Source organism: Momordica charantia, assembly GCF_013281855.1.
Source record: "Momordica charantia cultivar OHB3-1 chromosome 2 unlocalized genomic scaffold, Mcharantia_2.0 BLBB01000002.1, whole genome shotgun sequence".
NCBI classification, from domain to species: Eukaryota; Viridiplantae; Streptophyta; class Magnoliopsida; order Cucurbitales; family Cucurbitaceae; genus Momordica; species Momordica charantia.
In genome coordinates, this window is record NW_028275160.1 from 10,290,333 (window position 1) to 10,304,400 (window position 14,068).

Below are 14,068 nucleotides of genomic sequence, written 5' to 3' on the forward strand. Positions count from 1 at the left end.
TGGTATACCGAAGGCCATTGTGACAGATAATGGGAAGTAGTTTGACGACGCGAAGTTCAAAAACTTTTGCAGCAAGCTTGGCATAAGTCACCTTAGCTCGGCCCCCGCACATCCGCAAGCAAATGGGCAGGTGGAGGCAGTCAACAAGATCATCAAGCGACGCATCAAACTTAGACTGGACTCCAAGAAAGGCAGGTGGGCCGAGGAGCTACCAGAGGTTCTATGGTCGTACCGGACCACCCAAAGAGAATCGACGGGTGAGACCCCGTTCTCCCTGGCCTTCGGCTCCGAAGCTGTAGTCCCGGTTTGAGATCGGCATGCCATCTGACAGAGTAGAGCGTTACGAGCCTACAGCAAATGAGGAAGAGCTGCTCCTCAACCTCGACTTGCTGGAAGAAAGAAGGGCAATGGCCCAGCTACGCCTGGCGGAATATCAGGGCAGAATGACCAGACACTACAACGCCCGCGTTCGACCTCGGACCTTCCAAGTCGGACATATGGTCTTAAGGAAGGTCCAAACCCATGTGAGTGCCCTTGACCCGACCTGGGAGGGGCCGTTTGAGGTCAAGGGAATAGTCCGACCTGGGACGTACATATTGGCCGATCTGAAAGGAGACGTCCTCGCGCACCCGTGGAACGCGGAGCACCTGAAGCGTTATTATCCTTGAAATGCCAACATGGTTTTCAATGGATCTGTAAAAACTGTTTCAAAGGAATTATGATCGGAATAAATGTGATGATTTAATTTCATGATTCCGAGTTCGACCAGAAATTAAATGGGGGCCACGGACTCCCACACGATCACATTCCAGCAGTCGGTTAAAACTCAATCCTCCAAAACTTAAGGGTACGAGATGTGATGCCAAAACCGTTGGTGCACTTAAAATTCAAACCTTTAAGGCAAGGGGGCGATGTGAAAGGTTCAGAATGATCAAGCCGTTGAACCTGAGGGTACGAGATGCGATATGAAGAACAGTTATGGACTTAAGATTTTAGCCTTTTAACGTTTTTAAGTTAAATGAGTGATGTTAAAAAGTCCAGAGTTGGTGCAATGCATTGAATACTAGACAGCGATCCGAGTTCAAAATTTCAAGTATTTTAGTTAATGGCGCGACCTCAAGGGTACGAGGTGCGAGGTGACATTGGCTTCAACTTGAAGAAAAAACGAAGAAAGAAGGCAACAAAGTAAAAACAAATGAGAAGCCTCTTTATTGAATGAAACGCAGAGCCAAGGCTTATAGACCTTGCAGCTCTGCCCTAACACTTACAAAAGAAGAGAAGAAAGACAGAGAAAGGCCTCATAAAAGGTGATCGCTTAAGAGCCTGCTTGAGGAGCGCCCTCCTGAGTGGTGCCGACCTGATCCTCTTCGAGGTCGGAGTAGTCAGAGTCCAGATCTCTGACGTACTTATCCACCAACGCTTGGGGGCCAGGGGTGCCGTTAGGCCCAGACGCCCACTGCTCAGCATACCTCTTCTTCAGACCACCGAGATCGATCTGAAGGTCAGGCATGTCGGAAGCAATGCCCTTCATGAGAAACTTGAAGCCCGCGTCAGAGAAGTCTTTGGCAAATCCATCGAAGTCAGGATGTTGCCTGAACGACTCCTCCAATAGGACTCCATTGCTGAGACGCTCCTTCACCATTTCCAGCTTAGTAGTTGCGTGCTTGAGCTTCTCCTCCTTCGCTTCAAGCGCCTGGAGCATGTCGTCCTTCTCCTTGAGGAGTTGGAACTTCTCCTTCTCCAAGCCCTTGGTGATAGCATGGGCAGCTCGGAGCTGGGCATTGCGTCTGTCCTCTTCTTTCTTCAGCAGCTCGGCCTTGGCCTCCACCTCAGCCTTCAAAATTTCCACCTCAGAGTGAGCTTTCAGCAGCTCATCCTTCATGGTGGAAGAGGCAGCCTCCAAGGCAGTAGAGAACTCCTCTTTCTCCCTCGCTGCCAGAGCTTCCTTCCCATCCAGCTCGGTCTTCACGGCCAGAGCCGATTGAATGGAAGCAACAAACGCCTGAGGAAAGGTACAAAGAAGAAAGTTAGACCGAGCTACCTGTTGGGTAAATTGAGCGAAAATGAAGGCACCAATCTTACCTCAGCGGCGTAGTCGATGGTCCTCTACAGGACGGACCCTGGGTCACTTACAAATTTAGACGCTCTTCTGAGGCAGCGGTCCAAACTTGCAGCCGAGATGCGGGACACCTGGTCCCTCACCCCAGAACTTGACGGCTCGACTCTGAACCGTACTGTCACGTCGGACGTCCCACCCATCCTGGCCTCAGGATCGTCCACCCGATCTACGAAGCTCGCAGGCAGGGCCCCACGAGCTCCGACCTCCAAGGGGGAGGTTGTCTTCTTCTTCTTCCTCCTTCGCTTCAAATGGGCCTCCTCCCTCACCTCCTCGCCCAAGGACGTGACGTCCGCCGCCTCGGTCTGACCCCTGGGGCGCTTCTCCCTCGAAGGACCCCCAGAAGACTCCAGCTCGATCACTGGGGCTGGATCTTCCGAGGCTGGCCCTGCCACGGCAGGAGTGGCGGGTTCCGAACTCTGGGCGGCCTCAAGAGCATGGGCTCGGCCCTTGGACTTGCGTTTCACGTTGCTTGCAAATCCGCAAACCATGGCTGCAAAACAAAAACAGGAGTCAACACAAAGTTAGAGGAAAAAGGGGGGGAGCAAGCTCGGCATACCAAGTTCGGAGTTCGGCCTTGAGGATTCAATAGGACGAACAGCAGGGTTGTAATCTAGCAGCCCGAACTCAAGCAGCAGCTTGTCGGTCACCAAGGTTCCGACCTTCCTACCCCTCGGAAAATGCTCCTTGTAATATTTCAGCGTGTCGAAGGAGGCTTGCGTAAGCTCGGGGACTGGTCGGATTGAAACTGCACAAAGACAAAATCCGAGTCAGACCTGAATAACAAGAAAGAAAGTTATCACAAAAAGTAAGAGCTACTTCGTACCTAGGTTCCTAAACCTAGTGGGAACATCAAAGAAGGAACGACCCGACTCGTCCTTTGCAAGCCATTCCCCGGAAGCGTAGAACCACTTCTTCACCCATCCTCTTATGGAGGTCGGCCCCTTAACTATACCACCTGCGCCTTTCCTTGCGCACATATAGAACCGACCGGGCTTCTTAGCCATCATTTTCGCTTCGAAGCACACGAGGAGCTGGTCTACGTCCAACAGCTCGGCCTCTTCACTATCCCGAGCTCGTAGCCAAAAAAGGATGGCCAAAGCGAAAATGACACCCCACCCATTGGGGGCCACTTGAGCCGGAGCCAACCCAGTTCAGAAAAGAAATTCTTGGACAAAAGGGTGAAGGGGAAGACTGAGGCCGTACTCAAACATTTTGAAGTAGAGAGTGACCCATCCCTCTGGAGGATTGTCAGCTCTCTCCCCCTCCTCCGGAATCCTAAGGAGGATGTTCTCAGGGATAGCGAACCCCTTACGAAGGGATCCGAGGTAGTGCTCAGGTATCCTAGAAGGGTATTCCAAACCCTGACCCGAGGTGGAGGCATCACTATCCTCCCCGTCATCGGAGAACCTAAAGTTTTCTATCTCCTCGAGCTCGGACTCTAACCTACGAGCTAAATCCTCATCGGATCCTAAGTCGCTGCTAAAAGAGGACGACATGGCAACTACGTTCGAAAGAGAAAGTGAGGGAAAAGACCGACCTACCAAGGGTTCGAGCTGCCTTCAGATCGAACTCCAAGAATTCAGGAAACGTAAGGTATGACCTGAAGGATTGGGGGTATTTATAGCTCGTCGGAAAAATTTCCCCACCGTACATGTGTAATCAACGAGCGGCTAGGATCCTCCCGAAGATCCGAAGTGTCGGAATATTTGAATATTCCGACGATAAATCCACCGCAACGGTTATATTTTCCCATAAATAGGAAGTCGTCACGCGTCCAAAGCAAGTCGAATGAACTTCTCTGCCAGGTCGAGATCGGACCAGACAGAGAGGGGGCCAATGTTTGGGGAAGGGAATACCCTGGACACGTGGAGGACCCCTATCGGTGCTCCAAGATGACTCATGAGTCATGCCCAGCTCGGACCGCCGAGATCACCACCACTAGCGTTGACAGATGCTAAGTATGAGGGCCGAGGTGAACCTGGCCGAGGTCCGATCAACCGGGAAGCTCGGTGGGGGCCGAGGTGAGCTACTGTCAGCGGCGTGATTATCGAGTGTAACCGTCGGTCCCGAGATTACCGGGTGTAACCGTCGGGAGATTAGCGGGACTACCGCCCATAAGTAAGAGGACCTCACTCCACGATTAGGTACGATGACTTCTGACCTCGAACTAAACTGGGAATCCGACCTATACTGACTTGATCGTCGGAGTGCTCACCTTTTTGTGCATGTCCGCCCAAGTATTCAGATCGGTCCGGAGTCCGAGTTCGAGCTGCAATCTGAAATACACTGTTGTGCACATCCTTGCATAAACAATATTGTTTAAAACAAATCTATTCAGAAAAAATTAACAATTTTGTTGATGTCGCAATCTTGTCTACTGACGTGTCCACCTAAGTAGGACGCTGGACGTAGTTCACCTCTAAAAAAATATGGAGAGCTTTAATATTTTTATGTTAAACTTATTTCTAGGATGGGCTGTCTTCTTTTTTATAGGTGGATAACAATCTACCATGCAGAACAAGGTGGGCCCCTCTCTCGTACGTCCCCTAACAGATCCTTGGGGAACATCTCAGGCGCAAGATCGTGCTCCTACCATCTACCACCGTATTCCTCGTTGTTCTAATGTCGTCAGGAGCGGCGATGGCTCTCTGCCATGCTTCCTGCCAAACATGCACGAGCTTCTCCATCGGTCGGCCTACAAAGTAGGGCTAGTCCCCGCTTTCACGTGGCATCCCGTGATTCACCGCGTCTATGCTCAATTTCTCGTCCATAACAAATTTTATCCTTGAAGCCCAAGATATCGTAAAGAATATATATATATATATATATGTATGTATGTAAACATAGTATGCCTCCTCAAATTATAGTCAGAAATTTTGTTTTCTTTTTTAGTACATTTAGTGATGAAACTTAAACTAGACCATCAATGTTGTTTTACTTGTTTGAACCCATTCATAACATAGATTCTCAATTCATTAAATGTTCTTTCCATTTTTCTTTTGATGACATTTTTTTCCTTTTTTCATAATTATAAAAATACATATTAAGCATATACTAGAATATGTACTAATCAAACTCATATACACATCATCAAAGAATATTAAACTTCATGCTGATTTCTTATGTGGGTCCCATCATAGAATAAAGAAAAAAAAATTACCACTTTCATTTTTAATTAAAAACATCACTTCAACTCTGACTTGTACAATAATAATAACAATGTTATAAATATTATAGTAAAAGACATCCATAATGTACTAAAGAAAAAAAAGAAAAAGAAAAAACCTATCCATAACTCCATGAGTTGCACATTTTATTAACTCCCAAATTAGTTAAAATTTTATATTTATGGTAGTACTTTTTTGTAACTTATATTTTTGTGATCCTTTAAACTGTCTTTGAACTACAGAAGTAAATTAAATGAAATAAATTTAAGTTTCTACCCATAATAAAAAGAATAAAAAATGTCTAATAGATTTCTTAAATCTTTAAAAATTTCTAGTAAATTTCTAATTTCAAAAAATGTTCCGGTACTATAGGAATATAGATATTCCTTCTATTCATTATTTGTTATGACAGCATCATATTATAAATGAGGTAAAGTCCACCAACGATGAAGAATTATTTTTAAAGATAAAGTGTGAACAAAAGGAGAGTAAGTACTCCCGTAGTATTGAAAATTTTTCTCTAAAAGGTGTCTAACCCATTAACTTTGTGTTGAAATTCTTTTAAAAAAAAACTTTATATTGAAACTTAAAAGACAAAATTGAAAGTTCAGTAATTTACCGGACATTATTTAAAGTTTAAGAACCTAAATACAGTTCAAACATATTAAACAAAACTTTAAAAATTTAACAATATCATTTAACCTTTACTTTGCTGTAATGTCTCCATCTCTTTTATGCTTTTTTTTTAAATATTATTTTGCTTCCAGTTTTCAGTAGATAATATTTAGAAGAATTTTTAAAGGAAAAATTCAAATTGAATATTTGAAAATGGCAAATGGGATATATATTACCTCTTTCGTCCTTTTGTTGCAAAAGAAGTTAAATATTTTACTCTATACATATAGAAAGAAGTTAAATTTCTAAATAAAAAATAAAATAATTCCCCAATTTAATGCCACGTGGAAGAAATCTGGCGACCTTGCTTGACCTATTCCCAGCCCCCACGTAATGAAATGCATCCCACGTCAGATAGCTACTAACTTCTTTCCCTTTTCATTTTTAATTTTTGGCTAAATTACAAAAAGAAAATCCTAAACTTTCTCATTTGTTTAAAAAATATTTCAACCTTTTCAAAAGTTTCAATTTTATCTTTTAACATTTCATAGATGTTTCTCTTTTATCAAAGATCTATTAATATTTTGAACAAAAAATCGATGTAGCAGAATCTAAAACAACGTGCAGTTGACGTGAAAGCTCTTCTAAATTAGTCTGAAAAAAAAAGAAAGGTAGAAGAAACTATCATTTTAAAAAGAAGAATTAGAGCAAAATAGAATAGACAACGAAGAAGTAAACTCGATTGACAATTGACAATAGAGGAAGGACAAAATTAGAAAGTTAATTATCACGTTAATTGCCACATATTTTGTCACGTCAACTTTCTAGATGTTTACTGGTCAAGGATAATATTGAAACTTTTTAAAAGATATGAGTACTTTTTAGACAAACTATAAAGTTTATAATAGTTCTTATAAGGAAAACATTAAATTTTAATTGAGGAGGATCTATTTCGACATTAACAGGATGGGTTAATGAACATTTCCATAATATAGATTTAAAAAAGTAAAAATGCATCTTTGTTAATTTAAATATTTTTTATTTTTATAACCTATCTAGAAATATGCATCGATATTTTCATCAACATTTCGCTAAAATTAAGATCTCGATATTTGATGGTACAAAATTATGAATTTAAAATATTAAAAAATATTGTTATTATTAAATTGGACACCGAAAAGTGAACTCGACGTCGCTTCCTTTTTATCAGTTTGTGTGGATCAGTCGCTTTGTCTGAGTGTTGAGAACACTTCCAATCATCAGAGACAAATCAAGATTCCGGTTGGTGGATTTTCTTCTTCTTTTTAAATCAATTTCTCTCTGCGGAATTCGTTTATAGTTTCGAAGAATCCTGTTTCGAATATCCATTAATTTTATCCACAGAATTCGGGAGGAGCAATGCTCTGATTCACAGTTTCAATCTTCTCGTTTCATTTCCTTTGTTTTCTCTTCTTTTTCTCTGATTTTGGTTTTCGGGGAGAGGTTTCGGATGGGTCTCTGCAGCTCCAAGCCCTCCCCAAGCTCCGATCTGTTCTCCGACAAGTCCGGTTCAAAAACCCCCAATGGAATCCCGAATTCGGCTCAGCGGAGCTCTGTTTCCGCCAAGGATGGCGCCTCGCCGCTGCCTCCGACCGCCGATTATGGCAGAGATGGGCAGAAGACGGGGACTAGGAGGAACGACGGCCACGAGATGGAGAATGTGAAGAAATCGCCGTTTTTCCCCTTTTACAGTCCCAGCCCTGCTCACTACCTCTTCTCGAAGAAGTCTCCTGCGAGATCTCCGGCGAATGCCAGCGCCAATTCCACGCCGAAGCGATTCTTTAGGAAGCCGTTTCCGCCCCCGTCGCCGGCCAAGCATATACGCGCGGTCCTGGCGCGGCGGCACGGCTCGGTGAAGCCGAACGAGGCGCCGATTCCGGAGGGTAGCGAGGCGGAGGGGATTGCTGGCCTGGATAAGAATTTTGGGTTCTCCAAGCACCTTGCGAGCAAATACGAGCTCGGGGAAGAGGTTGGGAGGGGACATTTTGGCTACACTTGCTCTGCCAGGTTTAAGAAGGGTGAACTTAAGGGCCAACAAGTAGCCGTAAAAATCATTCCCAAATCCAAGGTTTTTCATCTTCTTCATTTGCATCTTAGATTTTGTGAAAATTCTACTTTCTCTGGAGCTTAGCTTAGATCAATTGCTTGTTAATCTGTTTCTTCAGCCTGAGCTTAAATCTAGCTGCCTAAAGATATAGTTAACATGGCCTATAACTTATCAGGAGTGACTTATGCGTCTTTCTATATTTTTGTTGCTGCAGAAGTTGTGGTTCTTTGTTGAACAGTTTCATTTTCTTTGGGTCAGTAAGTATCTTAGTTGATTTCTTATTTCTTTGATGGCAATAGTTTTTAGGAACCCCGAAGGGGTAGTAGCTCAATTGGCAAGGGTTTGAGGTCTCTTGGTCACACTGGCTCAAATTCGAACCTTCTGGTAAGCTTAGTATCAGAAATCCTTAATGTCTCTTGGGTCCGGGTCCTAAGGAGGATGCGGGTGCCCTGGGTATATGGGAGCAACGTTCCGACTCCTAATTATAAAAAATAAAATAAAATAATAAAAATAAAAAGATAATTTCTAGGCATTGGCCTTTACGAGCTAAAGGAGGCAAGGAAAAGAATAAAACGATTCTTTGTTACTCGAAGTGTCTTGCTATGAAAATCTAGATTTACTAACGCTCGGCTAAGTCTTGAACCTGCGTGCTGAAGCTAAACAAACAATTACTGTTATATATTTTGCTGCTTTTTCTTGTTGCAACATGTGCTCAATTGAAGTTGGTCTTTCTGTCCTAGTTGCTTATGACTTGTGTTCTTACTGGTAGATGACTACTGCCATTGCCATCGAGGACGTCAGAAGGGAAGTGAAGATACTAAAATCTTTGAGTGGTCACAACAATCTTGTAAATTTCTATGATGCATATGAGGATCGTGACAATGTCTATATAGTAATGGAGTAAGCTGTGGTTTCTTCACTCTGGTTTCTTTCATGACTTTAAGGTTTGGATGGGTCTAATCAAGGCTTACTCGGGTTTTTCGTCGGTTGTGAATTTGCAGGTTGTGTGAAGGAGGAGAGCTCTTAGACAGAATACTATCAAGGTACTTGTGCAATATTGAATTGTGGATTAGGGTTCTCTAGCAACATCAAATCTTTAGTAAACTTGTGATTAACATGGCTGAGGATCTCTTGAATTTTCTTTTACTATTTTAGGGGTGGTAAATATACAGAGGAGGATGCAAGGGCTGTAATGACCCAAATATTATATGTTGTAGCATTTTGCCACCTTCAAGGTGTGGTCCACCGGGATCTCAAACCTGAGGTCCGTTATGCGAGTTTAAATAGTATTTTGGTCCCTATACTTTTGACTGGTTCATTTTAGTCTCTAGACTTTAAAAACGTTCATTTTTCGTCCCTATACTTTCAACTTTTGATTGGGTTAAACATCTCGTTGATGCAATAATTAATTCTTTTTTGTAAAAGAAGATAAAAAAGAAGACAATCTTGTTTTGTTTCTCCTAAACAAGGTTGGTAAAAGAATCATTCTTTTTTTAGGGGTAATGGGCATTCATATCCATCTTTAACTTCTGCTAAATATAGTGAATAAGCTTAATAAGGCATACATGGTTTACTGGTATTATGAGTTATTTTATTGGTTAGCCTAAAGTGGTTGTATTTCTAATTCAACACAGCTGCAAATACATTTCCCTTTCTTGTCCATTTCTGCTTTATGAATTCTTGGCTAAGCACACTTTATTGTTTGGATCAGAATTTTCTTTTCACTTCAAAGGACGAAGATTCGCAGTTGAAGGCCATAGATTTCGGATTGTCAGATTTTGTGAAACCAGGTTTTCCCGAGTTCAGTTATGCTAGTAACTTGTTTAGTAACTCCAAGAATGGCAAAATTACTAATGTTCCTTTAATTTTGCTTTGGCAGATGAAAGGCTCAACGACATCGTCGGTAGTGCTTACTATGTAGCTCCCGAAGTGCTGCATAGATCATACAGTACCGAGGCAGATGTCTGGAGTATAGGTGTAATTGCATATATTCTTTTATGTGGGAGTCGTCCGTTCTGGGCTCGAACGGAGTCGGGTATCTTTAAAGCTGTCCTAAAAGCTGATCCAATCTTTGATGAGCCACCATGGCCTTCTCTGTCTTCTGAGGCAAAAGAGTTCGTTAGGTGCCTACTGGTTAAAGACCCACGAAGAAGGATGTCTGCAGCTCAGGCACTGAGTGCGTGCTTCCTGCAGTGAAAAGAACCTAATTTTTCTTGTATTGACGATTCCCACTCTCATTTGTCTTTCCATTGCAGGTCATCCATGGATTAAAAACTCTATAGACGTAAAAGCTCCTCTTGATATACTAATATTTAAACTCATGAAGACTTACATGCGGTCGTCATCGCTTCGAAAAGCTGCTTTAAGGGTATGTTTTCTGTAAAGTTTTGATCTGCTGTTCTTCAATTGTTTTGCTTACTGATCATTCCTTTTTTCTTTGGGTGATGTGGTGGTAGGCTGTGTCGAAAACGCTAACAATAGATGAGCTATTCTATTTGAAGACGCAGTTTTTGCTCTTGGAACCGAGCAGAAATGGCACCATAAGCATAGAAAACATTAAAGAGGTTTATTTCCTTCTGCTTTTCTCTTTTTGTTTTTCTTCAACGTGATTTTAGGTTGGTTTTGTTGATTGCTCTTTTACCAATGGTCAGGCTTTGGTGAGAAACGTAACAAATGCTATGAAGGAATCAAGGATCCCTGATTTATTGACATCGGTATTGTTCTGAACTATATTCTAGAGTCTTACTTCCTTTAAACTTGCATTGCTTATGTTTTGCTTCGTGGCACAGCTTAATGCATTGCAATATAGGAGAATGGATTTCGAGGAGTTTTGTGCTGCTACGCTAAGTATTCATCAACTTGAGGCTCTTGATAGGTGGGAGCAACATGCGCGTTGTGCGTATGATCTATTTGAGAAGGATGGAAACAGAGCTATCGTTATAGAGGAATTGGCTTCGGTATGTTTGATTCACTTTTCACAAAACATCTGCACTTAAAAAAGAGTTATATCGTTTTGCATTGGCTAAAAAAAACAGTTATGTCACAGACATAGCCTCATACGTTAGTTTAGACCTTGTTGTAGAACATAAAGTAGAATAGCACTGCAGTTAAAACATCTCTACTTCCTGGTAGGTTAATATCATTCTATCAAATTTTACGTTGATACATGTAGTTTATTCTACATATCCCACATGTACCATTGCTTTCTTTTAATTTGAAACTCTATCTAATGTGAACTCTGATTTATGATATTCTGGGTATTTCAGGAACTTGGCCTCGGCCCTTCTGTGCCTGTTCATGCCGTTCTCCATGACTGGATCAGACATACCGACGGAAAATTGAGCTTCCTCGGGTTTGTCAAACTGTTACACGGACCTTCGAGTCGAACTCTAGCGAAACCATCATAAGGTTTATAACAAAAATGTTGAAGATTCATTAGAAGTATTGGTTGCGATCCTGGTTCCATCAGCTACAATGTGCTGCATCCGCCAGTCTTGTGGTTTATGATTTAGGGTAATATTTTTTCCCTCTCGAGTGCGATGATTGAATCGAGTGGCTGAGTCAAGAAATACGTTGATTTCCATTTGGCCCGAGCTTGTGAATACTCACGACAGGGATGATGATCTGACCTCATTGGTAAGTGAAGAAGTGAAATGTGGGTGTTGGAGTTGGAGTTTTCTCAGTGTATTTGTATAGGTTTTGAGTCAAAAGTGTGTGTTCAGTTGCAAGTGAAGATATAATCCTCCAAGGTTTTTAGAGGATGGCACTTGCATTTGGATTGTAATCGTGAGGTTTTCTTCTTCTTTTCCACTCAATATTATGAATAGTGTCTTGGCCTATTAAAATGGATGCTTTCTTTCTTCATAGCTATTTAGTTCTGACATTTTAGTCTGAACACTAAAACTTTAAAAGTATTTTGATAGGACTCTGAATTGTATGAAGTGTTAATTGATCCTAAACTTTTAATTTTATGTCTAATCAATTGATAAAAAATTAAAATTCATGATTTATTAAATACTTTGAAAGCATAGACAAAAAATTGGATTTTGTATCTAATGGAATTCTAAACTTTCAATCTTTTCTTAGATATGTGTAGATTTTAGAAAAGAAGTAACGGGTCAATGGGAAGTGGAGTTTTGCTCTCCCATACTCAAGGGCACATGTGCTTGCTCCACGGCTTTACCTTGAGAGACATTAAGAAATTTTTGTATTAGGCTCATTCAAAAGTTCGAACTTGAGATCTCTAAATCAATATGACCAAGAGATTCCAAACTCTTGCTAATAAAGCCATATTTTGGAAGTTTTAAAGTTTAAGAACCTAATAGATACAAAATTAAAAGTTTAGAGATCTATTAAATACATTTTAATGTTTAAAAATTAAACTTGTAATTTTACTTGAGAATTTCATCGTTCTATTTCTAAAGGTTTAAAGACTAAACCAAATTTATGTGAATTGTCGGTCATCGTTTTCTTGGTTTATTTCTTATTCGAGTTTTGATATTTTCCTTTTCTTTATTTCTCCATTGTTGAAAAGTCTTTGCTTTTGGCCTCATTGGATTTATAGGATCAAAAGTGCGAGTGTTGAGCATGGCTCCCGGTTGAGTGGAAACAAGAAGTAGAGGCCAATGCCATTGTGTCAAATCAGAGATGACAAACTCATGATTTTTGTGGAGTGCACATTTTGGGTATGTCCGATATGGGTCACATCACTAACAGGTCAAGATGTGTAAATCGGATTTTAAACAATCAACCAAATTTATCCCCGACTTTATCGGTTGACATGAACATAGTTAAATGGGTCGAGACATCATCAACTTCTCTCAAAGGTCGTAGTTTCTAATTCTCATCTTAGATTTGAATTATGCTATTGAAAATAAAAAAAATAAAATTTGATTGCTTTGGTCGTATATATTTTAAAATAAATATTTGAATTAGTTAGTTTGGGCTCCATTTGATGACGATTACTATTTTTAAAAAATAAAAATCAGACAATAACTGCTTTTTATTAAAAAAAAATAGAAAATCAAACTTAATTGTTTATACTTAGTTTTGGTTTTCTATTTTCTAAAAAGTTGAAGAGTTTTATTTATAGTTCAACAAGTACAAGGTTGGAGATTGAACCATGGATCTTTGAGATGGTAATAGATACCTTATTCACTTGCTTATACTTATTTTTTGTTTTCTATTTTCTGTAAGAGAGTTTTATTTTTAGTTCAACAACTGCAAGGTTGGAGATTGAACCACTGATCTTTGAAATGGTAATAGATGTCTTATTCACTTGAGCTATGTTTAGATTGACAAAAAGTCAGAGTTGGAGAGGTATGCTAGAAAGAGAAAAATATATGTAGATAAGGCACATTGAGGTCACACCAAGGCACTTCGATGAATCCAATGTTACCCTTTTGCCTCTAGAGCTAATGCCTAATTCGACATAATTGATTATTCTCTCTATCACTAGATGAGCCGGTAGAATTTAATCATCCAAAGGTAAAGCTAAAACTGAGGTTGTCTGACAGACAGAAAAAAAAAAAAAGATATCTTAAGGCTCTACTAGCATCGTTATGATGCTTACTAGAGCATCTATAATCCTAAAATCAAGTGTTTGATGGTTAAAGAGAGAAACAATAACACATTTGTCATCAATTGAAAATGCATACCTTAAATGATTCTACACCCCTTTCTGATTGTTGTTGGATAATCTCGTGAAAGCCGAATTCCTTATCAAATAAGATCATTTGCATAATAGAGGAATCATGATAAAAAGAAAATATAAAACTATTGTATAATAATTTTGGTAAGCCAGAATTATCGAAAATAAAGTCATGAGCCAAGTCTGTTCAGTGATCAACTTCCTATTTGAGTTGTCAACATCAAAGTTTTAGACAAAGATGAGAGCTAATAGACTTTCCTTGACATGAGGTTAATAACAGGCATTGTTTCTAAACCTAGGAGCTCTTGAGAAAAAAAGTATCTTTGCCTGGCTACTCAAACGATGAATATTTACCAATTCGAGCATAGTAATGGATATAGCAACTATTATATTTTCAAAGGTTGAAGGTTGAATCCCCACTTCACTTTTAT

At 40.5% G+C, this 14,068-nt stretch overlaps 2 protein-coding genes across 2 annotated transcripts; one reads left to right on the forward strand and one right to left on the reverse strand.

Moving 5' to 3' along the window:
• Positions 1-1,862: 1,862 nt before the first annotated feature.
• LOC148212786 (uncharacterized) lies at positions 1,863-4,970 on the reverse strand. The gene is made up of 4 exons (XM_088121056.1): positions 2,943-4,970; positions 2,676-2,864; positions 2,083-2,609; positions 1,863-2,002 (listed from the first exon to the last, which is right to left on the reverse strand). The coding sequence occupies exons 1-3, from the start codon at positions 3,124-3,126 to the stop codon at positions 2,107-2,109; spliced, it is 876 nt and encodes a 291-aa protein (XP_087977182.1). The 5' UTR covers positions 3,127-4,970; the 3' UTR covers positions 1,863-2,002; positions 2,083-2,106.
• A 2,117-nt stretch (positions 4,971-7,087) lies between these two features.
• LOC111024770 (CDPK-related kinase 5) lies at positions 7,088-11,851 on the forward strand. Its single transcript, XM_022302545.2, has 11 exons — positions 7,088-8,008; positions 8,757-8,887; positions 8,989-9,030; positions 9,143-9,251; positions 9,699-9,777; positions 9,867-10,163; positions 10,243-10,355; positions 10,444-10,551; positions 10,639-10,701; positions 10,777-10,944; positions 11,254-11,851. The coding sequence occupies exons 1-11, from the start codon at positions 7,391-7,393 to the stop codon at positions 11,392-11,394; spliced, it is 1,869 nt and encodes a 622-aa protein (XP_022158237.1). The 5' UTR covers positions 7,088-7,390; the 3' UTR covers positions 11,395-11,851.
• Positions 11,852-14,068: the final 2,217 nt, after the last annotated feature.